Here is a 26,285-nt window from a genome sequence, read left to right as displayed (position 1 = left end):
TCATCTCTATATCGAACGCACCGAGTGTCGAGTGTGCCCGATGAGCTGGGGCGTGTGTCTGCCGATGCGGGGTCTCAGGAGATTGTTTCTGTTCCGCCCCCAGGGCGCTGCGCGACTGATGCCTTGCACGCGGCCGCTCGTGTCGGCCTCGCGTGCTCGGAAGGCCAAGGACCCGACGACCCGGCCTACTGCTTTGCGAGAGTAGCCGGCTTCGTTGGGTCGATTTCTTGCTCCCCCCGGCCCTCCCAAGGCGGTCGAGCCCAACCCGTCTGGAGGACCGGCGTCACGGACTCGTTCAAAGACTCCATTTGCATGATCCCGCACATTGCACACTCCCACACCATCATGGACTGTCGCGCTCACGTGAGTTATGGGCTGTATTTGGCTGATCCTGCTCACCATCGAGCTCATGACCGTTGTTACACGTTGAGGGTGAGAAATGTTGATTGTGGGGATTCCGTGCGCCGTGGTTGTCAGGCTGACCGGTTGTTTTTTTGGTCTTGTTGTCATGTGTATATATTGTACAGTTGGATTGGGTTATTTATTGTTGCCTTGTTATGTTGTTGGAGCACACTTGTTTGTTGTTATGTTAGTTTACGTCGGTTGCTTGCTTTGGGGGGAGTTAGCAGCTGGAAACGGCTGGAAGCTACGTAGGGGGGGGGGGGGGTGATGTAGGGACTATACTTGTCACTGTGTGGTGCCGGGACTTGCGAAGTCATGGCCGGTAATGTTGTCATTGCGGGCAGCCCGGGTTGCTGGCTGCAGTACCAACACTAGCGGTGGTTGGATGGGCGCTGGTTAGCGCGTAGGCATCACGAGCAGTGTGCGGTGCCGGCTCCCAGTGAGGGAGCGAGAGCAAGCGTCAGTCAGCCAGGGTTACCCTGGGGTTGACCTGTTGTCACGTGACTGGACGATATTGGAGGGGGGGCACCGGTGGACGGTGGCTGAGGTGTGGTCACGTGGTCCCGAAGAGCTCTCGGGAACATTCGAAAAGGAGTTTGAGAAGCCTGGAAGGTAGGCGGGGCTAAGGGCGGAGCCAGCCCCAGCACAGGGGCATATAATGAGAGCTCCGTGAGGAGCTCGGGGTTCTTCCAGTGTTGGTGTTCGAAGATCCACGTCGGGGAGAAGAAGCCTCTAGCCACGAGGTCCGGGAAGGAGCTTGTGGTCCGGACCAGGATAGCGAACCGTGTCTAGTTCTGTCGTAGCGTGGCTAGATGAACATTCGAGACCCAAGCGTAGGTTGTGTTATGTTATGTATTGTATGTGAATAAATAGTGTTGCTCCCAAGATAACGTCTGCGACTCAGTTGGACTCACTACACGTGTGCTCCACCGGCAGCATCTCGATTGTTACGGGGCAACGATGCCGTCACTGTCGCAGCACTTCCACCGTTTATACCCCACACTCATATATTGCCACTACATTTATATGCAAATAGATAAATTACCATTAAAATACACACGATTTCTGAAGCCGAGCCAACATAGGCCTGGTTATGAAATATTGTATCGCCTGTTGTATATTTGGAACTAACATAAGTACCCGGCGCTGCCCGGGTGAAAAATATATTTCTTAATAACCTTACATATATACACAGATGGGCTGCTACCCTTGCCCCCCCCCCCCAGCCACGATCTCCTCGGCCGCTGTGCAGTAATATGTACGGCCTATAGTGTGGTGGGGTGTCGAGGCCTAGTACCGTGCAGAGCCTCCGGCCTCGCCTAAATTGCCCACCCGGCTGAGGCTGGGTACTGGGGCCGTTACACCCCCCCCCCCCCCCGCGCTACAATAATACTGTCTAATCGCTATAATTTTATTATCTACCGACCCTATAATAGTAATTGCACACATTGGGGTGGGGGGGGGGGAGTGAAGAGGACGTGAAACTTTGATGAATTTACCTCAGAGTCGCGTGTTAATGCGTGCGCATATTTTTAACGGGAATTAAAAATGGCGTCCACCCCGCAGCGAATGTGTCGCTACCCGTTGCCAGGGGCAACCGCCGTGGAAAACCAAACGGACCAATCGCGTCTCGCAAATCCCTCACATTTCGTCCAATGAAACTGCGTATGGTCCGGCGACACACACACACAGACACACACACAGACAGACAGACCGACAGACAGACAGATTTGCGACTTTATATATATAGAAGATGTGGCCGTGTGGATTTTTCTCTGGCTCCTCCGGTTTTTTCCTCCACATTTAGAATCAACGTCACGCGTTTCAAGGGTATTTGGCTACTATAAATGTCCACGTGATAAGCCCACTTCGTTGAGGTATCGTTCGTGATAGCCGGGTCGCTTCTGAAAAACAGCTCTATGGCTCTGTGGACCTTACCTGGAAGAATTAAACATAGTTTAGTTTTGCCTGTATTTTTTTACCTTACCAATACTTTGCACTGCTATCGTGTTTTTTTTTATTGTTGCAACATTCTGACCAGCAACCTACCTACTGGACATGTGAACAAGAGCGTTATAGCTCATCGGATTCCTCGCAGCAGCAGCGTCGCAGCCTTTGGCCGGCCATCGAACAAAGACGGTCACTGGCATCGCGCGCATTCAGATGCGCTTCTGTGGCTGTCTTGACACCGCTCTGCGGATATTACGAAGCCGCTGGAGCTATGTATGCACTTTGGGGCCGTCCATAAATGACGTCACGCACCTGGGGGGGGGGCAGACATTTGTGACGTCATTTTTGAGGGGGGGTCTGACTTTTTGTGACGCCGTGTGTCGAAGTGGGGGGGGGGGGGTGAAAAATCGTCCAAAATCGCGTGATGTCATTTATGGACGGCTCCTTTGTAAATCATCATCTAGAATAGATTGACAAACTCGCTTCATTAGAACCGCTTTTCGTGCTCAGTTGTCCTTCACCCACACCTCAGATTTGCACGGTTGGCTGCGCACGGTGCGAAAGAAGTTCAACCTACATACAACTACATACAACATACGTGCGTACAAATACATTCTGATTCTGATCCTTCAGAACCGCCTCGCACATTCCAATTCGAATGGCGTCACTCCCGATCGACATTAAACCCGCGTACGAAGCGTCATCCGTCTCGCTTGGTGACGTCACCCCTCGTTAACCCCTCCCCTTTCCTTTACATGCCGATGACGTCACGCTCTGCGGCGACATGACGTCACGCTCTGCGGCGACATGACGTCACCCCCCCCCACCAAGGCGTGATGGCGGACAGGCGGCGGCGGACTGGCGCCTCTCAGGACAGCGACGAGGAGGAGGACGAGGAGGAGAGCGACCTCTCCCCGGGACGCGGGCCCGAGAAGGCGGCCGCCATCCCCGCGCGGGCCGCGGAGTCCGAATGCGTAAGGGCGGCTCGGGGGGTGGGGGGGGAGGCGCGCGGGGCGCGGCGCGAGAGGCGCCTGCGGCCTTCTCAGCGCCTCGCTCCACGCTGCCGCTAAATTCTGTAACTACGACTGCGATCGTTCGATTAACTTAGCGCGCCCTTAATTATTACTGTAGCTCTTACTTACGCACTCGCGTTGATAGTGTTAGTAGTACTCACTAGTGTACTCTCACAGAGACTGCATTATTGGTACTGTACTCGCACTGAGACCATTCTAACACAAATACTACAACTTTACTCACGCTGAGACCATTCTAACAGTAATACTACAACTATGATCGCATTGAGACCATTCTAACACATTGATAATGTAAGTAATACCATTGCCGCTCACATTGATACTTTTTATGACTTCGCATGACTACTATTGTACGTGTGCTCCTACTAACAATACAGTGCAGTATTATTACTGTCCTCAATACTATTACTCTTACCAAGATCGATACGCTACTATTCAATACTCAATACTTTCCTCACCTCGGCCTATGCCATGTTTTATGGTGCTAGCGGACCTTGTCTGCTTTGTACAAAGACGATTCATAAACGTAATGTTTTATTACTCCTAAATACTCGCAATACCACTGTTGCTACGCCCCACGTTCCCGCTCGTACTACGACTTGTGTGAGACTTACTAATGTAGCTAACATTGTTACTATTTCGATTTAAAGCTTTCGTGACTGCAGGGATTCATCTTCTTGGTTCTTTCGGTAAAGTCACGTAGAAGGGAAGTAATAAAATAATAAAAATAAAACATAATAAAACAATTCTCACGACGTTTCGGCCACAACGCAAGCAGCCGTCCTCAGGTGAAAACCAGGTCCGTCGAGGCGACAGAGTCTGAATGAAACAGCACACGAGCTTGGATTACCTTAGAGTCGCGGCATCTCTTCAGAAAGGTGAGAGACTCGATTAGCTGAGCCTTCTTATCCCGGAGCTTGTTGAAGGATCTCAAAGTTATGTGGAAACCCTCCCCGTAGAGGCGGTTAAATTTCGATTTAAAGCTTTCGTGACTGCAGGGATTCATCTTCTTGGTTCTTTCGGTAAAGTCACGTAGAAGGGAAGTAATAAAATAATTAAAATAAAACATAATAATTGTTACTATTGGTCACATAGTCTCAATGCGTTAGTCCTGTATACGATGGCATCATTGTTAGATATAGTGTTACAGTTTGAATGCGAGTACAGTAGTCAAAATATTGTCAGTAGTAATATTGTAATTACTACAACCCATTCATACTATAGGACACATGCATGCTAATGATGTACAACCAACGCTGCACTGACAGTGAAAACCACAATTCAATGTTTTTGTAAAACACAATGAACTGAAACCAAACAATTGAAAATGTACCGGGTACAGTAAGGCCCACAGCTATGTAGCTCTTTTCAGAAGTGACCTGGCCATCACAAATGATAGCTCAGCGAAGTGGCTTATCATATAATCATATGGAAATGTAGAGCAGCCAAATACACCAAACGCGTGTTTAAAATTTTCGAGGGAAAAACTGAAGGACCCGGAGAAGAATGCACGCGACCACGGGGAGAGACATGGAAACTCCAAATATACAGGCGTCATGTCGGAATCGAACCCACGACCTCCTGTATACCGTGGCATCCCAAATAAACCCCGTTTTAAGTCAACAGTTCACACCGTTATTAAGACTGCATTGCTTTAACTTGCATTGTCGAGTCGGTGAAACGTTTACTATCCCAGAGTTGCAACTACATATACACTTCGTTTGCAGCGGTGCACGAACAGCTCTTGTAATGGTTCTATGTTAGCCCTGAAACAGAATCGTGTGCAGGAATAGGCTGCAGTTTAAACCAGTGAGTGGCCTTTCATTGCGGAAAGTTATTTATAGTTTAAACACCATTCGCCCAGCTGAGAGAGCCCATTGTGATTGCTTAACCAAGTTCATTGAGTCGATTTAACCGAGCAAAACTTCCGCCCCCCCCCCCTCGTGTTGATTTTTGAAGCGCGTGAAAGTCCATTGAGATTGTAAGCTCGTTGAGATTTGTTTTGTATGTTTTTAAACAGGAGAGAGAGAGGGCCCATTGGCATTGTCTGCATTTGCAAGGGAGTTCTGCGAGTGGCACTGGTCAAGTTCGGACCGAATGTCCATTATGCTTTGTGTACAGTCAACGTTCGAGCTGCCCTGTAATGTTGAGTTTTTTTTTAGGATTCGTGTCCTGTGAAACTGGTACACAATAGTTGTCTACTTCACAGCAGACTTTTGCAATACTATTCTTAGGTTTTTTCGGTAAAGTCACGTAGGTAAAACATTAAAATTAATAAAAGTAAAATAAAAATCACGACGTTTCGGAGGCAACACAAGCTTCCGTCTTTTATTAATTTTAATGTTTTACCTACGTGACTTTACCGAAAAAAACCTACGAATATGAATCTTTGCAGTCACGAAAGCTTCAAATCTAGAATTTAGCAATGCTTTAAGACTGAAACAGGTCGGGTTTCTCCACAATTGCGGCTGTCGCCTGATGCGACTGGTTGTAATTACCGGCAAACGTCACGGTACTCGAATTGTAAATGTTGTGGGTTTACTATCAAGCACACCAGTGTGCTGAACTAGTAACGAATTGGCACGTTTTGTTTACGTGACAAATCTTACTCATTGGCTGTGTCGGGTGGTGGCGGGTTTAATGACACATTTATATTTACACGATCTAACCCATAAAGTCTCTATTATAGGTCAAGCAATACCTTACAGAAATGAAGAATAAAGATAATGAAAATAGTCCGTTCACCTGGTCACCACATTCTTATGGAAATGGATGTTGGATTTTGCATCTTGGATGTGGCCAAAAATATAGTTTTCTAAAAATAGTGACCAATTCCCCGTTGTGACATGTTGAGGATGTTTTTTGCATTTTCTACAGCGTTTACATTTTATATTGTCTGGTGTCATCCATCAATGAACCCTAAGCCTTTTACATTTTTATTGTTCAGTTAACACATTCACATTCATTCGTGCCCACATATATCAACACTTCCTGAACCGTCTATGAATGTAAATGTATCGCTGAGCGACTTGGCTGTGACTGCACTGAAAAAAACCCAGCACAGTTGAACAGAAGCTTCTAGAAAATAAACACAGAGGGAGGAAGCAGGTCGATGCCTCTGCTTGTTTGTTGTTGGCTGGTGATGTCACTGGCCATATGTTTTTGGACTTTCTTCCTTCTAGACGTTTCTGATTATTAGCTGCTATTGCTTCTGAAACTCCCACACTCTCCCTTAATACCTGATACATTTTGACTTTGAGATGACGTTTTATTGAATTGTAAGACCTTGATAGGTGTCATTTGCCGCATTCATGTCCAGGGACTTTCCGTGGTTTTTTCATTGGCCAGTTGTCATTTGTAAATTGAATAACCATGAAGTACATTAGATAAATGAGAGAGTGCTTTTCAAGATAGTGCTATATAGCCATTTGTTGTGTTTTTGAGTCGCACCGTGTGTGTTTTTTTGCGTGATGTCCGACATTTCTCTTCATGTGCTGGTAGCTTGAGGAACTGAAGTGGTACAACCATAAAACAGTTTTTTTGTAATTAAAAAATATGTAAATTTAGAAGGAGTAAACAATGTATCTCAGAGTTAAGACTAAGGAGACAAGATAGAGAACTGGAGAGAGAGGCCGTGTTAAACAGGTGGTGGGGTCTTCAGTGGGAAACTTAGAAGTCTCCATCAGCTGCGTTGAGTTCCTGACCTCCCAAAGGCAGTGTACTCCCAAGAGTCGGAGTGCCATGCGGACACCTTAGGGTTGAAGCCCGCAGTGCGGTATGTCGAGTAAGGCATGATCGGTGAAGATCTCAGTGGAGTGTGTGGCTGAATCATCTCCTGTATGTACGGTATGAAAGAGGTTGTGGGTTCGATCCCGACCGACCCTGAAGCCTGTATATTTGGAGTTTGCATGTTTTCCCCATGGTCACTTGGATTTTTCTCCGGGTCCTCCGGTTTTTCCCTCCACACTTAGAAACATGTGTTCATGTTTCTAAGTGTGGAGAGAGCTATAAAGCTCAGTGGGCCTTACCTGGTAAAATAAAAATAAAACATGTTTTGAGTTTAAGCCCTTTTATTTATTGACGATTTGATGAAAAAATAAGAATAGGCTTTACCCTTTCTGGCAATAAAACAGGAGGCATTTAGATGTTCAAATACCAAATAGATACCTATTTCAGGGCATCAAGTCTGCATTAGCCATAAATACTTGTGGCAAAACATCCAAACAAAAATCCCATAGATATCAACGTTTTCTACACACAGTGATGTTTTCCCTTGTGATGATATTTATTTGAAATACATTTGCAAAGGACTTCCTACATTCCATTCCTTAAAATGTATGAAGTAAGAGATGCATGAAGGAACTGAGCGATTACGCAGGGACCCATCTTCACCCACGTTTGACTGCTTATTAGTCTGGCCAACTTGAATCATGTTCAGCTTCAAATCAGTTTAAGTTGTCTTTACCTGCTGGAAGCGCATAGTAAAAATCTGATATTCACCCTGCATTAAATCTATAATTAATACTACAACTCTAGCTGTAACTAATATTACAACTCAAGCTGCAAGGTTAACCCCATTGTTAAATGCAATGTGGAATATATAAGTGTTCTATATATATCAATATTTTTTGCAATACGAGCTCTGCAATTACGTGGATAATAAATTACAACTGGCATCGTTTATTGAACTTTCTGGTAACGAGATGCATTTGATATTGTTTGCACAGTATGCATGTCTGGTGAACTTTTTTCCAACCGGAGGTGTGGTGTATGTATGTGGAACTTATTTTGCACCACACGTAGCCAACCGTGCTAAGCGGACGTGTGGTGTATGTACGTATGTGGAACTTATTTTGCACCATGTAGCCAACCGTGCTAAGCGGATGTGTGGTGTATGTACGTATGTGGAACTTATTTTGCACCATGTAGCCAACCGTGCTAATCGGAGGTGCGGTGTATGTATGTTGTACTTATTTCGCACCGTACATAACCAACCGTGCTAATCAAAGGTGCTAAACAGTAACGGTCTCGTCACTATGTATGGTTTTCAGTTTTAAAAATAAATGTTCGCCCGACGTGTTAAAAACCGTTTGTGCTAAATGCACTAAGGGGTTTCATAATTCACACCCCAGCCCCCCACGTTTGATTCAAATGTCGCGATGCACGGTCACGGTTCGACCTCCTCTGGAGGTGTCACGTGAAACCATTGCATGCAAACGATATGGTGCGAAAGAAGTTCAATACATGCATACACACACACATACAAATTAAAGCGTGAGCTCCTGCACATATAATTTGACGCATGTATTGTGTGCATAATTCATATCGATTGATGTCTCTATATATACATTGTCATGCCATTACTAAACACCATTGCCTTGCTGACAAATACAAGCAGTTGAACCTGCATTTTATGTCTTTTAACTGTTCATCAGTAATGAAACTTTTTTTTAAATAAGATGACTAATCACATCATACAATGTGGCAGTGTATGACATAGCTCATGTCCATTTTCATATGAAGAGACATAAATGTCACTAATTGCTGCTGTTTTTGTTGCCTTTTAGGAAAGTGAAGGTGTCCCTGAGAGAGATGGTGAGTTGTTTTTTGTTTTAACTCATTCATGGCTCTAATAAGAGCCAAAGCGTGGAGTGTGGTGCTGTGTGGTAAGGATTTGGGTAGCTGGATGAGATGGGATGGAGGAAACTTGAGCCATGGGATATATCTTTGTGCAGAGACCTGAAAAAAGACGAGATTCTTATTTACATTTGCCACCATAATAGTTGCTTAAACTTTGCATATGTTGTATTGGCTTTATTTTAACAGCCTTTAAAGTAATCGTCTGCTTATGTTTGTGTCTGGCATATCACTGGAATCCATTCAAGCAAGCAAAACTGATTCTGCTGATGATAAACGTAATGTCGAAACCAGTCTAGGGTTTGCTTGAACTCATTCTCAATGCTGCTGAATTTATGCACTCCCAGAAGGCGATGGAGGCCCGATGAGTTGTGTAAAAATATACTTTTGTTTTTGTGGAAATACAGATGAAGGAGGTTTATTGTGTTGTGGTTACACTGCACGTGGCCTGTAGTACTGCCTTGTGGAGGCAGCTGTGAGGGTTGAGGAGCAGGGCCGTATTATCCAATAGGCACAGTGCCTTTTATAGGCCCTTGAGTTTTCGTAGGCCCGAGGCACAGTGTCAGTCTAGGGTTTGCTTGAACTGATTTTACAAAAAGCTGGTGAGGCAGCTGTAATGATTGAGGAGCAGAGCCGTGTAATTCTATAGGCACCAGTGCCTTTTGTAGGCCCTAGGAACAGTGCCTACTGTGCCTAGGGCTTATGAAAACTGATGGGCCTATACAAAACATTACCATGTTTTTTCGTATGATAAAAAATGTAACCAAGATATCATCTTGAATAAATATATTAATATTGCAAGGATAGGCGCAGTGTCTATACAAAGAGGCAGTCTTGTCAATGTCAATCGTTTTTTTCATAAGGTGAGAAATTAACACCGGAGATGAACTTTTCGAGGAGGTACCATACCCTGGCACGCCAGTCGAAGGCAGTACAGCAAGTGAACTAATCGCCGTCCGTTTCTGTCTGTACGGGGATAGAGCGTTGCCCCCTCGCGCGTACGTGGGTTTTCTCCTGGTGCTCCGGTTCCCTCCAACTTGGATAAACACAAATCATTGATTGGCTGAAAACATCTTTAAAGTAACAACCCTCCTGAAAAAAAGTCGTACGACTCGGTGTGGTTCTGGATAAATAAGTAATTATTGTATCAGTGCTGTTATTTATATTATTCACAATGACACTAATTATTTAACTTAAGTTAAGGGCATTGTTATAGCATGCAGATATATTCGTGTTTGTTGAGAATGAGCACTACAAGTCGGTTTTGGTCATAGGCAGTGAACATTTGCTAGCCTATTCAATTGAGCCACAATTAGAGCCAGACTGCAAACCGCCAATGTACGTTTTACCTCTTAACATTGCTAGTCCCTGAAATTCCCTTCGTGTCGGGTTCGTATAGCGTCTTTGAGACGACAAGTTTCGTGCGATAGGTCCACTAGGAATGCATTTTAAAAATTTTGACATAACCTGTTGTCACTTAAGCTACCATAAATATCCACGGGCTGCAAGGGGAATGGTGTCGTGTGGCCAAATAAATTAAATGTATGTTTTTTTCCTCTTCTCTCAGCTGTTCTTTCATAGCTGGCCAGTTTGACCCGGAAATCCCACGGGAGAAAGCGATTGGTTGAAATGGTCTTCGCTTTGCAGCACCTGCTGTGGTCCAATGGAAAAAGTGGAGGCTGACTGGCCGAAGCAGATGGCGGGGTTGTTAATTAGACGTCGTAGCATGTTGCTGGATAGCATCTCTAAATCACCACAGGATTAGGTCCGCGTAGTCATCATCTTTGCTTTAGGGCAAGTGGCGTTCTGCTTAAATGTCTCTGTCGGTACCACCCCTTTTGTTGTGGAGCTAATTGCGTGTTGTGTTTTTGTAGGTGTAGTGCTTTCTGGGTACGAGAGCGCGGATGACAACTACTCGCACTACTCGGAGGTGAGACTCGAGCAAAGCATTTCAGTGATGCGCTTTGACTCTTGGGAAACTATGAATAAAACACCCTTTCACGCCATTAAGCCCACAAAGGTACTTCTCCGTGGTAGCCCTCAATAATGTTTACCGCCAGTGCCGTCATATGTAAGGGTAATGTCGCTCAGGAAGAGACTGGGTCTCGGCCTGTTTTGAACGAGTTACAATGAAAAGCAACTTGCCATTCTCTCTGAGCGGGGACACCTTCACTGTCCTGAATGGCAAAAAGAATAGCAATAATTCACGTCATTTATCTCTTCACGTGCGTCCGGATATGGGTTATGACATCACACACTGGCACGAAATGGTACAAGACTCCCAAGAATATTCCCAAATCCAAACAAAGTGAAAACTTTTATTTTACCAGGTAAGGCCGACTGGGCTATACAGCTCTTTTTCAGAAGCGACCTGGCTATCACAATTGATAGCTCAACAATGTGGCTTATGAGGAAACTTATAGCAGCCAATTACTCTAAACGCATGTTGATTCTAAATGTGGAGGTAAAAACCGGAGGACCCGGAGAAAAATCCACACGACCATGGGAAGAGAAAGACACGCAAACTCAAAATATACAGACGTCCGGGTCGGGATCAAACCCACGAACCTCATGCATAGCAGGCGAGGTTGTTAACATCTTTCGACCGTGGCGCCCATGTAATTTGGAAGCTACTTTAAACCCTGTAAAAGGTTAACATTTTATTTGGGAGAAAACGCGTCATGGCACATAACATATCCCCCCTTCCCCCTCAGCTGCCAGGAATGTTGCTAACGGAGATGACAATGGTGGTGGCCATGGTCTGTGCTACAGGATGAAAAGGAAGAGGAGGAGGGCTCGTGCTCCGTGACAGACGACGAAGCAGCTGAAGAGGGCTCCTCTGTGCCCCGCGCTGTCACTGGCGTCGTCGCCGGAGAGAAGATAGCGAGCACCCCCGCGGACAAGCGGCCGGAGCGGCCGCACCGAGTACGCAAACCTTCGCACGCCTCTCAGGAGGCCCCGGTAAGCAGCGTCATGTCGTCGCCCCCCCCCAACCCCCCTCACCAGGGGCTCCTCTTGTCTCCACCGACAGATAGGTTTTATTTTTACAAATCTCTCCATGGTCTCGCTACAGAGAGATATCACGATATTAGGAAGCTCGCTGCAGCTATGCACTTTAAAATCTTTGGAACTCCTTTTTTTGTGTTTAGTTTGACTGTCCCCCGCACCTCCAAATTAGCACGGTTGGCTACGTACAGTGCGAGAGAAGTCCAACATACGCACAACGTGTCTCGCTTTCCTCATTCCGTTCCTTCTCACCCTCTCTGTTCACAATCCCAGCTGTCTCTGTTCCACTCCTCCCTGTGCCCAATCGCCATTACGTTCTTTCTAGCTTCTGGCCCCCTTATTCTGGAACAATCTGCTCCTATGTCAAGCAATAAGCCTCGTTCACTATTCATCATTATTCCCTTAAAACATTCACTTGTTAGCCCTCACTTTCCCCAACTTCCATATCCTCTCCCTTCCCCATCACTAACTCTGTCACTCTTCCCAACGTCCCTACCCACTCATCGCACTCGCTCATCATCATCTACCACTTACTGTCGCTCTCATCATCGTTTATTTCCCGCATCATCAATCATATTCATCGTGCACTACCATCCTTCTAAACTCATCTCATTTCGCCACACCATTCTCCTGAACAAATGAGTAAATATATGTCAAGCGCCTTGGTTAAGGCGCTCTATGAATTAAAATCGGAAAACATATTTCGTCAGGAGGGGGTCCAATAAGCTGTTACGCTTTTGTCATCGGCGCCTGCGACGGTACAGATTTCGTACAGGACAGATCTTTGTTACAATCGTGGGTGCGTAGGTCGCGATACAAGCAGCAAGTATTGATACTTTGCTTTACATGTTACAGGAACAAGGAACCGGTCAAAAAGTAGAGAAATAAACAGTTTTTTTGTATTTTGAGAAGGGTCCATTCTGTCAGTCACTTTCTGAAGAGCCCGTAATACGTGCTGGTCGTATAAATCGACTTGCATAAACTCTCCCTTTGTTTTCGTGTCCTGAAGCGGTATAAGGGAAAAATATTACTCTTAAGATGTTTTAGCCAATGAGCCACCGGTCTGTTAAGCTGCAGTGTGAATTCATTCTGCAGTGTCATTGTGACATTGCTGAGTGTGATAAATTATGAGATTATAACATAGCATCAGGACCACAGTTTAGAAGTGTCAGGAAGAGAGGATTGCAGAAGCTCATTAATAACTTGAAGATGGACACGTTCTCGATGTGAACATCCAAAGACCGTGCATACACGTTCGTGACCATCATATATATTTGTGCAGAAGCAAAAAAGCCATTTGTGAGTGAAGTGTACGACCTTAACCTGCAGCATTCGCCAAGCTGGCACCGAGGGAGGCCGCTTTGAATCGGCCTCGTGCTGTCAAGAGTCCTCTTTTTTTCTGCCTACCCTTCTCTGCCGTGCGCACACGGCCTCAACCAACCTTCCTCGTTGGTTCGGGCCGTGGTGCTGCCTACAGGCGCGATTATTAATCCCTCTGGTAACGGCTCGATTTTGTCGGGTAACGGCTCGGTTTTTTGATAAACGCCCCCAACCGCAAAGCTCGCCGTGACATTGTGCTTTGGGTCCTTTATATTTTTTGGGTATTTCGTTAAAGTCACGTAGATAGGTTCAAAGAAAATAACAAAAAACGATGACGTTTCCATCGCAACTCAAGCGGTCGTCATCAGGGAAAGGGGGTTAGCTTCTAAAGGCAAGAGTGTCCCATTGAGCCCCATCTGGTCTCTTTTCGATTAAAACATCTAAGTATGGTAGCTTGCTATCCTTTTCCACCTCAATGGTGAATTTGAAAGAGAGACCAGATGGCTCAATGGGACACTATCTGCAGGAAAGCCACCCATACGGATTCCTATCTAAAACCTGACTCCCACCACCATCCATCCCAGAAGAATTCCCTCATCAAAACTCTACACCATCGAGCTCGATGTATTTCCGACCATCATCACCTAGTCAGTGAACTGGAACACATACACCAAGCCCTCAAGATGAATGTATATTCAGACTACACAATCTGTAAAGCTGTCACCCCAACTGTTAGGAAAGAACCATCTGAGGACCCAATCAAAACCATCACCTTGCCAAACATAGCAGGGGTCACCAAAAATATTTCCAAAATCATGAGCAAACAAAGATCCAGGTTCGATTTAACACAGTACATAACATTTCTGATCTGATCCCATCTGTGAAGGATGTGATCCCTGACATGCAATATCCCGGCGTCTACAAACTAAGCTGTGTCTGCGGCAGTAGTTACAATGGGAAAACTAAGTGACATGTCTCCGACCGTGTTCGTGAACATAAGGCAGATCTGAAACACGGTAGAACCAATACCTCGGCCGTGGCTGATCATTGTTTTAATGTGGTGGGCTCACGCAAAATTGATTTCTCTAAGACAAAGGTACTTTGCAAACCCACTGGCTATCAACAAAGATTTGTTCATTAAACCATCCACATATACAGACACAGACATAATTTCAACCAAGAGAATGTATATAAATTGAGCAATCATTTGAAGGACGTTATCAACCAGTTTAAGTCATAACTGGCTGTGATGTTCCCATCCTACCACCTTCCGATGTTAGCTGTTATTTTCGGCTCTCCGATTTTACATTAACGGGTTAAATTTCTCAAACTTACACAGCCACGTTCGCGCCCCGACCTAGAGGTTGCGGCTTTGTGATCTGCCATTAACATTCTAATCTCTCACATTAACATAGCTGCTCGTTTAATGCTCCTCTCTCGCCCGCGGTGTTAATTACAGGAGGATGACGCCCCGCCCACCATCGCAGGCGGCAAGAATTCCAAGCGGGACGAGGAGGAGGAAGACCAAAAGAACCCGGCGTTTGTGCCGCGGAAAGGGCTCTTCTTCGAACACGACATTCGAGGAGGCAACAACAAGGAGGATGCCAGGTGAGTGCCATGTGGTGATCTAGTGGGGACCCCCCCCTGAGCCACACCGGGGAACCTTACGTGTCCTTCCCGTCGCAAAACGAGAGTCCCCCTTTGCCGTGCTCTTATCTGACGTGTTCAATTGACGGCGGCGGCGGCGCAGGGCCAAGGTGCACAACCGCAAGCTGTGGCGGGACGCGGGCCGCTGGGAGCACGATCGCTTCCGCGAGGACGAGCAGGCACCCAAGTCGCGCGAGGAGCTCGTGGCGCTGTACGGCTACGACATCCGCTCGGGCGCTCACGCCGATGACGCCCGGCCTCTCCGCCGGCCCAGGTACGACCCCCTCGGGCACGACTCCCTCGGGCACGACCCCATCTTGCAAAATTTGATGCGACGAGGTTTTCCAAGTCGTATGCGTTCAGACGAAGACCCATCAACCCTCGACACTTTATTCGAACCCAGGTTCTCAGCGGAGGCAGTTCAGAGCGCTGACCTCCGATCGCCACGGCCATGGCGCCCCTCAATGGCTCACTCGGCGTGCCACCGCGAGCGATGCTGACGACTGTCGCATGTTTGTGCCACGCAGATACCGCAGCCCCAGCGATCGATGGAGCCGGGAGAGTCCCCCCGTGAACCGCGGGCCTTACCAGGCCCCTAAGCGGGAGCCCGTCGAGCGGCCGGCACGTCTGCGCGACGAGGACAAGGACACGGAGCGGAGGCCGGCGCCGCGGAGGCCGGGCCCAACCACCGCCGGTCCCGCGGCACTGCCCGGCAGGCCCCGCGCCTACGTGGAGCAGCGCGCCTACGTGGAGCAGCGCGCCTACACGGAGCCGCGCGCCCGCGCCTACACACAGGGAGACTCGAGCAGGGATCAGCCCCCGGGGACGCCGGCGGCGCGGGACGGCACTCGGTCGTCCCCGCAGCGTAACCAGCAGCGGCACCAGCAGCACAACGGGAACACGGAGGAGGAGGGCGAGAAGCGGGCGGAGATTTTGTCCGCGGGCACGGAGGCGGAGGTAGGAGCGAGGTGCGCTTTTGCTGCTACCGCCGCAGCGACCGTGGCGCCGGGAACCGGGGACGCGCCGTTCGCGGTGGACCTGGCTCAGGACAAGGCGCCGGAGCGGAAGTCGTACTCGCGCGTGCGCCGCTTGCGCAACAAACCCACAGAGCTGCCGGGACAGGCGTCCACGACGGACCCCATCTCGCCGGCGCCGCTTTCGGCGCTGGCACCGAGCACAGTCCCCCTCGTTGCGCTGCCCGAGACGCAGGCGGCCACCGCGCTACCGCATCAGCACAATCCGCAGCAGCTTCAGCATCAGCAACCGCTGGCGCCACCCCTAAAGCCGCTCGGTGAGCGCACGAGACCGATCGCCGCGCTGCTGCCGCAGCCATTGTGGGACGTGCCCGTGTTGGAGCCTTCGCCCGTGGGTCGTCTGGAGCACGGCATGGCGCAGATCAGCCTCGGCCAGACCTGGAACCCCGGGGCACAGCCGCACTACCTTCCCACGCAGCGCGAGCACAGAGGTAGTGTGACGCATAACGTCAGTGGGGGGATCCGGCCGCGGGCTCACCCGCGCGCCGTCGAAACGGCGCAGGCATGTTACGCTGGTTTCGCCCCATACCCCTCTTGCCCGTGAATTACAAATAGCAAAACTGAAACATTTTTATTGGTTTAATGTGATTCTAGGAGTCACGAGTATCCCCCCACAAATGTTTGAAATTGTTTGGCGTAATTTCACATTAGTCAACTTTCTTAGCAGAGAAACCTGGGCAGTTATTTCATGGCGAGGCATACGTATAACAATTGGCGCGTGTTTCACTCAGGTGGTGCCACGCATCTCCCTGTCAATTCAGTGCCTCCACCGTTCAACCGAATCGAGGATCTGGTAAGCAGTGCAAGCTTTCTACCCATCACCACGTGTTCCAACTTGGTATACTCGCAAAACTGTAATGGGTTCACGTGAATCCTGCAGCCACTAGTGGCCGCGTCGTTGAATGCAATGTTAAACAAAAACATTCTTCTTGACTTAAAGCTTTCATGACTGCAGGAATTCATATTCTTTAGGTCTTTCGGTAAAGCCACGTAGATTGAAAAGTAATCAAAAAAACATTCTTAACGAATAAACAAACGTGATTCGTAACGTTTCGCTTGAAATGGTCACGAAGCTTCAAAAACTCCACACTTTATCCGACCGCATGACCATGTGAAGTCATTCAAATCCGAACTCACGACAAATATCCATAATAGAGGTAGTATTTTTTTGGGGTTCAATCGCGTAAATATTAATTTGTTGTTAAACCCACAAAAAAAAGTCTTAAATAAATTCATTTTAGAATTTATCCTTTTTAAATATAAATATGAAATACGCATGCCATGCTTGCCTGGCTAAATAAAGCTTAAATGAATACCCCGTGACTTGTGTGAGCAGTCTCGAGGAGAAGTTTCGTTACCATGAGAACCACATGATGTGTGACCTCCACCTGCGCAGATCAAAGCAGTTCTGACCAATCAACTGTGTAGGCATTGGCCACACGTGTGCGTCGTTGCCCGTGCCTCGTGTCAATGCTTTGGATGACATCCGCGACAGCTGCGAATGTGGTGTGGGGGATGTTGGAAAGCATTGTCGCCGTGAGGTCGCGTCAGCCCCGAGTGCGGCAAGATGGTCTCTCTCTCTCTCTCTCGAGAGAGAGAGAGAGAGGTGCATGCTGAGCTATGTCGTCATCGCGCTGCTGCTGCTCACTCCTCCCCCCTCCCCGGTAGGGCGGCCAGGCCGGCCGGGCAAAGCGCTACTCGTCTCAGCGCAGTCGGCCGGTTCCTGAGCCGCACCCCACCCCCCCCATGCACATTCCGCTCATCGAGGGCTCCTACTACGATCCAAGTGAGCTCACTCGTACGCACTCGCACGCACATAGATACGCACGTAGATACGCACAACCATGCGCACACATGCATAGATACACACAACCGTGCACGGAAACGCACGCGCACACACATGGATGCACACAACCGTGCAAACACGCGCACGTAGAGACGCACAACTGTGCACACACGTTTGGCTTCGTATGGTGTGAAATAAGTTATAATCGTGCGCACACACATAGATACACACAACTGTGCACGCACACACGTAGATACAGACAAAGATCCCCGTGTAGCCGTAACAGACTGTTGGGGCAAGTGCTGTTAGTGAGCACCTATGTAGGCCAGCATGTTCCAGGAAGTCGTGGGTGTCCAGCACCATACCTGGCCACCTTTGTCTCCCCAGTGGGGATATTTACATACCGCAACAGGTACTCATTTGAGGCTGAGTCAACCTCGGAGAGGTCCATGACCGGTTCAGATAACCGTTGCTGGTATTGGCAATCCAACTTTGGTCGCCGGGTTCGTAGCGCAGTGCGCTAACCGCTGCACTGCCGTTCCCCATGCAGACAGGCATGCACGTGTACGCACAAACGCGCACAGATATGCACTGTGCAGGCAGTGTTGTTGTTGATGATCATCTGGATTGCCTTGATGTGCTCACACTGAGCACGCAACAATGCATCGATTAATCAACTACAGTATAGTTAAACCTCTCAACCGTCACGAATGTTTCTTTTCAGATGGCCCGAAATGTCATATCTAGGTCCGATTTGTCGTTGACTTTTGAGTTTAATCTGAAGTTTGGGAACGCATCTCTCTCGAGCAGAATGCCAGACACCCGCCCCTATAACCGGGGGTGCCGCGGTGGCAAGATGTTAACTACCTTGCCTGGTATACAGGAGGTCGTAGGTTTGATTCCAACTCAGACGCCTGTATATTTGGAGTTTGCATGTTTTCTCTCCCCGTGGCCACTTGAATTTTTCTCCGGGTATTCTGGTTTTCTCCTCCACACTTAGAAACATGCATTTTTATAATTTGGCTGCTATAAATTTCCACACGATAAGCCACTTGGTTGAACTATCATTTGTGGCCAGGTCACTTCTGAAAACGAGCTACATAGCTCAGTGGGCCTTCGCTGGTATTAAAAAAAAGTATTGATTCTAAAGCCTACGATACAGACATTGCATCGGGCATGCAAGGGTTGACTGTTTTCTATTTGCGTTATGTAGTGCTTGTATGTTATTGGTTCACGCGACGGCCATAAGCCAAACGATTGAACTCCCCTGAGAGAATAACCGGCATGGATGTGGAGCAATGAGATCAGACCATGCGCAGGACCTCAACTCATTGTAGCTTCAAAAGACCGTGAGAAGGATGGTGATGACATTGGGGGACCTCCATTAAGCAGTGGATAGACCATGGCACATGATGATGATGAACCTCTGTGGCCACAGAGGTTCTGCATTCACTACAATGTTATAGTTATTTAATTACTTCACCATTATAGCCTGAGGTGATGCAACCATTATTTCCCCGAGTCACCAGTTGACCTCCCTGTCATGTATGATTTAATCATCCTTGCATTCACATAAACAATTGCATGTTCCAGCTCTGGCAGGTTATATCAGCTCCAGTGCGGTGTCTTATAAGTTGTCACTGATGTAACAATCGCGCTCACAATTCCATGAATGGTCATGATTTAGGGTTACGGTTCGATTCAAGATTTTAAAAAGTTACATTGTTGTTGCATGTAGCGCCTCTATTGTTTGCAGGAGTCACTGAGAGCCCTTTGCCCACTGCATAATAATCAAGTATTGCGCTTAAGATTCAATTAACTTATCGCGAGCACAAGTCGCAATGTTTAATGGAGGAATTGATGCGTCATTACATTTAAAATGTGAAGCTCTGCGGATGCCTCACACCCAACAATTGTAGAAACGCTTTCAATATTGCGGTGTGGATACTTTAATGCCTTGTAAAAACGCAGTCGAGCTCATTGAGCTGCATTTGCTTCCGGTTGCCGAACGAATATGTCATAAGGTCGCACTCATTGCACACAAAGTGCTTGCCACAATTGAACCATGATAACTTGCTGATCTCATTAAGGAGCATAAACCATCACGCAAACTGCGGTCGTCCTCACAGAAGCGGCTTTTGGCTAGCGATCGAACAAAGACGGTCACCGCATCGCACGCTTTCAGATGCGCCTCTGCGGCCATCTAGAATGCTCTTCTGACATTAGGTATGCAATTTTAGATCGTCTAGGTTGGAAACTAATTTCGTTAGAACTGCTTTCTGTGTTTAGTTTTTCCTTTCCCCGCACCTCCGATTAGCACGGTTGGCTACGCACCGGTGGAAAATAAATTGTACATACGTACAACAAAGTTACGTAAACGCGCACATATTGCGTCGGCGTAACCAGCACTCGAGAGTGAACGTGGCTGGAAATTAAAAAGTGTGTGGCGCGATGGCCCGGTTTTCTGTGCGCAGACACGGCATACCAGGCTCCGCTGTACGGGCACGGTGGGGACAGCCCGGCTGCCATCCCTCCCCAGGGCATGATGGTGCAGCCCGACCTGAACCTCCCACACCCTGGTGAGCCCGTGGTGCATACCACCCTCCACCCTCTCCCCCTCCGCCTGTTATAAACTACACATGTGAGGATGCAGATTTTATAATGTAACTTGGAATTGTATAGCGCCTAAATTTAATTGCATGCCCAGACTTTCAGTTAAGCACGCCTTGCTACGTATGGTGCGAAAGAAGTTCAACATGCATGTATTATGCAAGATGGAAGGGGGGTCATAAGCATCTGAGAAAATCTTGCATTTTAATTCATTATTTCACTCACTGCAATTGTGTCAAATTGCACGTCTGAAAATTGGTTAAGGAGTATGCGAATAAAATAAACATTACAGTCTAATGATGTGAACGAAGCAGAGCAAACAAGATGGAACATAGGATGGAGACAATACAAATTAATCTTGATTTGAAGCTTTTTCTTTTATTTTTCTCTCTCTCACCTTGTTCCATCTTTGAAGTTCACCCCACCCTCTCGCCCGTTACGGCAGCCCCTCCCGTCCCTCCCCCCCTCGGATTAACCGAGGTACGCCTCGCTCTGCGATCTTACATTTACTTGAAAATTCCATCTCTAGCCCCGCCCACTTACCCTTGGGTTGTACCCACCTCAAACCTTTATAACCTTTGGCTTCAGTAGCTTTCTCGCTACATTTCTTCCTGCCTCAGCAGTCTGCCTGCTGTATTGTTTCACCTGAAGACGATTGCTTGTGTAGCGATCGAAACGTCGTGATATATTATTTATTTTTCTATCTACATGACTTTACCGAAAGAACCAAAAAATACAAATTAGGCGAGACAAATGAGGTACAGCAATGTGTCGTTCTTCGTGTTATATTTAGGGCTCATGGAGATAATGACCATATATGAATGAGGGGGGGGGGAACCCAGACACGATGCAAAATGAGAAAATAAACTAATGGATTCTTGAGTTGAACGAGGACTCAATTGCCGCGGAGGGGAATCGTTAAGACGCCAACGCTAGAAATCACCGGGGGTCTATGTACCTTCGCATTTATTAATTGAACCCAGATGTGATAATTTCAAGAGACCTAGATCGTTTTATTTGCATGAGCGACGTGGGGACACCGAAACTGCAAAAGCAAAACAAATAAAATGCAGTACACACTCGTGCAACACTGTCTGGACGGGGGGAAGCCGGTTAACCAATCGCTGTTGGGTACTGTGCTGGAATCCCCCCACCCACTCCAGAACCGTGCTAGAACCCCCCCACTCTAGAACCACGCGGGAACCCCTCCACCCACTCTTCCCGCAAGGCGCTAGATGCGTACGTACGACCTCGGTGGTCCTGCCTCGGTACCCGAATTTGGGAAACCGCAGAGTTTCAAATATTACTACAACAGCAACAACAAAAACCAGCGTTGTTTTTACAACTGCATCTGGACCAATAATTATCTGAACGCCGACTCGATTCCCAACTCGGAAAGGCGCTCCTTACTCGCGTGACACGGTGTGGCAGAGCGGTGACGCTTGTGCCTCCAAACGCAAGAAGGGCCTGGGCTCAATTCCCGACTCGGGCATCTTTTTTGCGTTTAGCTTGGATGTTCTCCCTCCTATTCTGTGTACGGGATTCCTCCATATATGTAACCAATAGTATCCAAACCATCCCAATTGTAATAAAATCACCTGCAAATCACTCAATTACACACAGCAACATTTACTCCCCGACTGTGAAAAATGTCGCATGACCCTCCTTAAAAAGAGTCTGCACTGCTTTCCTTGGTAACGAGCATGACAATAATATAATCACTCATTAGACCTTGGTGCTTAGGGAGATGGTGGGGATGAAATGTGCCCTGGAGAGTGTGAAGATTGAACCAGTGATCTGAACATTATGTTTCCATTGGCGACTGTGTTCATTTGACCTCTGGGTAACCTCCTTTTGTAAAGATGTACAGTGCTGTGAGCTCAAATTTACAACCCACGCAAAAAAGGCCTGGAGGCAAAATCCAATCGTGATCCTCGGTTGGGCCTCTTGCGTTTGGTCTCATGTTGGTTGCTCTGCGGTCGCTGGGCATGTAACACGTCACCCCAGGAATGTCACGAATTGTCACAATTGGAGGTTGTGATTTCATTCAAAGATACATGTTTTTTATTGCAATCTGATTGGAATTGATTCTTGTTTTTTTATTGCGTTGTTAATTGGTCTGGATTTAATATTAGCGTTAATTTCCAATCTGCGTAAATGATAAACAATCAATGATCACGATGTGATGCGTGTATTGTGAGCGTAGTTATTGATCTTTAATAAGTAAGACATTTTAATTGAGAATCTGTGTTAACCCTTTCGTTGTTCCGAATCTGAAGAGAAACTAAAATAAAAATACATTATCGGTACCGAGGCTCCCACAATGCCATGCAGGAGGGCGTGTTGCACACTTTGGCGCCAGCTATTATAGAGTACGGTGGTCGTGTCTCTACGTTTCTCTGCAGTAAGTACGACATCTTTAAAACAACGATGCTACTTCGTCTCCTCTAACTTAAATTAATGCAGAACCGCTCACGCGTTCCGAGGTTCAGCGTTGAAAGGGACACTCACACCCTGCAACTTGCAGTTGTCTCGGAACGGGAGAGGTTTATACCGCTGCATGCCTTACAATTACCCTCTGAGCTCCACGGTTTTCGATGGCGTCCGTGGTGATCGCCCCGCCAACAAAATGTCCCTCTGCCGCGGAGAGAGAGTGCCGTGTAAAATAAGTCGTCCATGCTCGGCCGTGCGCACGCTGCTTTCAGGGCTGCACCCGCACCAGTCGCCCACCCACATGTACGCGCCGCCCGTCTCCATGGCGACGGGCCAGCCACCACCGCCGGCCCAGATGCTCGGTTACTTCCCCAGCAACATCATGTACCCGGGGGCGGCGTTGCCCAACCCCGGCTACACCTACACGCCTGCCCCCATACCGCCGCCTCCGCCGCCGCCCGCACACATCTTCCCTCCACCGCAGGTGAGAGGTTGTCGAAACGGTCGAAGGATATCGGAAAATAAATCTTGAGATAACTATCGGCGCCGCAACAGCGTTGTGCGGAAATTGTGGTGAAAATAAATTAATTTGAGCGACACAACACAAACACAGTGCTCGCCACAAATGAATCACGATACCTTGCTGATCTCGTCAAAGAGCATAAACTGTCATCATGTGAACTCCGGTCATCCTCGCAGCAGCTGCGGGTTTTGGCTAGCCATCGAACAAAGTCGGTCACCGCATCGCGCTTTCAGATGCGCTTCTGCGGCCGTCTGGAATGCTCTTCCGATATTCGGAAGCCACTGGAGCTATGCACTTTAAAATCATCATTTAGATTGAAAGCTCATTTCATTAGAACTGCTTTTTGTGTTTAATTTGTTGTCGTTGCCCTGCACCTCTGATGAGCACCGTTGGCTACGTACGGTGCAAAATAAGTTCACGTAGACATTGTTGTCATCGATGCGGCTGTCCGGGTGTTTAAACACCGCTAGTATGCGGTTTGGACTCATGTGTAGAATGGATCCGGAAAGTTTACCGACCGTGGTAGTGTGCCGGCTTGTCGCGGTGAGGAATGATGTTGAACGGAAAGAGCGACGGGTAAAGGAAATGATGAAGCTGGTGCAAGAGGTGGAAGTGGAATTATTGAATACAGTATTCTCTCGTCTTTCACGAGGGATTTGTTCCGGAGATGCTCGTGAATAGCAAATTTTGTGGATATATATTTTTAAGAAAATAGTAAATACGTAACAATTATAATTATATAACAATTATACCAACATTTTTGAATTGGTTATGATAAACATGAATAAAAATGAATATTAAAGTAGTAAATAAGTTTATAAATTAACTTACCTTTATCTCTCATCACCTTATCTCATCACTTTATCTCATCACTTTCTCTCTCGATGCAGCAGCCGTGTCGATTCGTGGATAGCCAAAATCATGGATAAGTTCGTGAATAACGAGGGAATACCGCATACTGAGATTGTTTGTCCAGGAAAATCTGACTGAATCCCAAGACGATGTTTACATGAGGGTCCTGCCAAGTTTATGTCAGTAGGAGATGTATGTTACGGTGTGTGTAATCCCAATTAAGTCACATTCAGGTTATTTTTTGGCATTGGGACCGTTTGCCAAATACCCAGTTAGAGAACAGAGGGGGGAACATTTTAAATTAGAAATCAGAAAGGCGCGCAAGACGGGGTGTGCAAATGAAGGGATCTAATTCCACCACCATGTTCTCTTCAAGACGATGGGAGGGAACTAAAGAAGAGAGAAAAAAACAATGCAAACAACTTGACACTTTCCTTTAACATGCTGATTACAGTGACTCATTTTAACGCAGTAGATGCGTTTATGAAAAGTGCCGTGTTAAGCGAGAATGTGTTAAGCAAGGAATTACTGTATATACATTATGAATAAATACAATGCATAATATAGGTTGTTTTGGGTTAGATCGCGTAAATATAAATGTTTTGTTAAACCCACCACCACCCAACAGCCAATTCGTAAGGTTTGTCACGTAAACAGAACATGCCAATTCGTTACTAGTACAGCACACCGGTGTGTTGGAGAGCAAATCCACAAGATTTACAATCTGAGTGACGTTTCGCCAGTTATTACAACTAGCATCATCACGCGGACAGCCAGATTTGTGGAGAAATCCTCTTGTTTCGTTCCTTAAATAGAGGGATAGATGTGATGACTTCACTTGTGAGCCCTTCACGTGCGAAGTGGGGGGATTAATGAATTCATATAAATTACAATGGGTACCCATTACTTGTTGGGTCGCGAAAGCCTGCATGTTAAACCAAAGAAATAAAATCAGTCATCCCATTGCGGGCCAAACAAGTGAGATGAGGGTATGCCCCCATGTACCGTATCACTCCGCGTGTGTACCCAGAATTCCCGTACCGGTCAGCCGCAAGCAGCACAAGAAAGTAGTTCGTCGTCGACCGCTCGGCAACTGCCTTATAACTGGGCACGTTCCGCGTTGTGTGAAAAGCGTTCTGTAAGAGAAGAACCGCGTTCTAGCACAGACGCGTTGTGTGAACACGCGTTAAGCGAGGCCTTGCCGTTCAAATATTTCACTTTTACTGAAATTAAAGGAACGACAGTTGGATTTGAGTCCCACGTGACCCGCCCAAGTCTCTGAGAAATTAATTATCAACCTTGCTTTCGTGGTCTGCCCTCGATATCTTTATTTTCTCCTTCCCTTGCTTGATCGCTTCCCATTCCACCCTGCCAGCTGCCACCTTTGTACGTGTGCGGTGCGCCGGGGCGTCCGTCGTGTTGCGTGCGCGCGTTGCGAGTGGTTTTGTCTGGGCTGTCTTTAACGTGCGCCCCCTTGCCGCTCGCGCGGCCCACTCGCGCGCCCACTCCCGCTGTTGTGTTTGAAGGCGCAATCTCAGGTTTATGGCGGAGTGACGTACTACAATACGGCGCAGCAGCAGGCGCAGCCCAAGCCGTCGCCGCCTCGCCGACCCTCCCAGCCCGTCTCTGTGAAGCCCCCGCCTGAGGTAAAAACGATTCTAATCTTTTTTATTTTACCCAAGTAAGGCCCACTGAGCTGTTTTTCAGCAGCCATCTGGCCACAAAGGATAGCTCGACGAAGTGGCTCATCACGTGTGGAAATGTATAGGGGCCAAATGCTCGTAAACGCACGTTGAATCCAAATGTGAAGGGGAAAAACCAGAGGACCCGGAAAGAAATTCACACGACCACGGAGACAGACGCGCAAACTCCAAATATACAGGCGCTGTCAGGGTCTGCATCGAACCCACGACCTCCTGCATACCGGGCGAGGGAGATAACATCTCACCACTGTGGCGCTCTCCACACACTTCGTACGGAGTGGAGCCCTGTCCTGCTCAGACCCTCGGGTATCCATTCCGGATGAGGGGTGATCCGTGCAAAGCAGCGAA

The 26,285-nt window shown here is 47.6% G+C and overlaps 1 protein-coding gene across 1 annotated transcript in view; it reads left to right on the top strand.

Annotated features, from left to right (window-relative positions):
* The first annotated feature begins 235 nt into the window (after positions 1-235).
* LOC133358413 (protein CASC3-like) overlaps positions 236-26,285 on the top strand; it is a 33,134-nt gene continuing 7,084 nt past the window's right edge. The window contains exons 1-13 of the mRNA XM_061576736.1: positions 236-363; positions 3,184-3,326; positions 8,954-8,981; positions 10,898-10,953; positions 11,796-11,984; positions 14,809-14,957; positions 15,100-15,270; positions 15,524-16,461; positions 16,762-16,823; positions 17,699-17,816; positions 20,291-20,395; positions 23,132-23,343; positions 25,761-25,880. Of these exons, the coding sequence (XP_061432720.1) occupies positions 3,189-3,326; positions 8,954-8,981; positions 10,898-10,953; positions 11,796-11,984; positions 14,809-14,957; positions 15,100-15,270; positions 15,524-16,461; positions 16,762-16,823; positions 17,699-17,816; positions 20,291-20,395; positions 23,132-23,343; positions 25,761-25,880 (2,286 nt within the window). The 5' untranslated portion in view covers positions 236-363; positions 3,184-3,188. The remainder of the gene's footprint in view (positions 364-3,183; positions 3,327-8,953; positions 8,982-10,897; positions 10,954-11,795; positions 11,985-14,808; positions 14,958-15,099; positions 15,271-15,523; positions 16,462-16,761; positions 16,824-17,698; positions 17,817-20,290; positions 20,396-23,131; positions 23,344-25,760; positions 25,881-26,285) is intronic.

The sequence above is a fragment of the Lethenteron reissneri genome, chromosome 61 (assembly GCF_015708825.2).
Source record: "Lethenteron reissneri isolate LAM-NWPU_2019-01 chromosome 61, ASM1570882v1, whole genome shotgun sequence".
Classification (NCBI taxonomy): Eukaryota; Metazoa; Chordata; class Hyperoartia; order Petromyzontiformes; family Petromyzontidae; genus Lethenteron; species Lethenteron reissneri.
The sequence above is the reverse complement of the archived record's forward strand: the minus strand, read 5'-3'. Positions and strand labels throughout refer to the sequence as shown.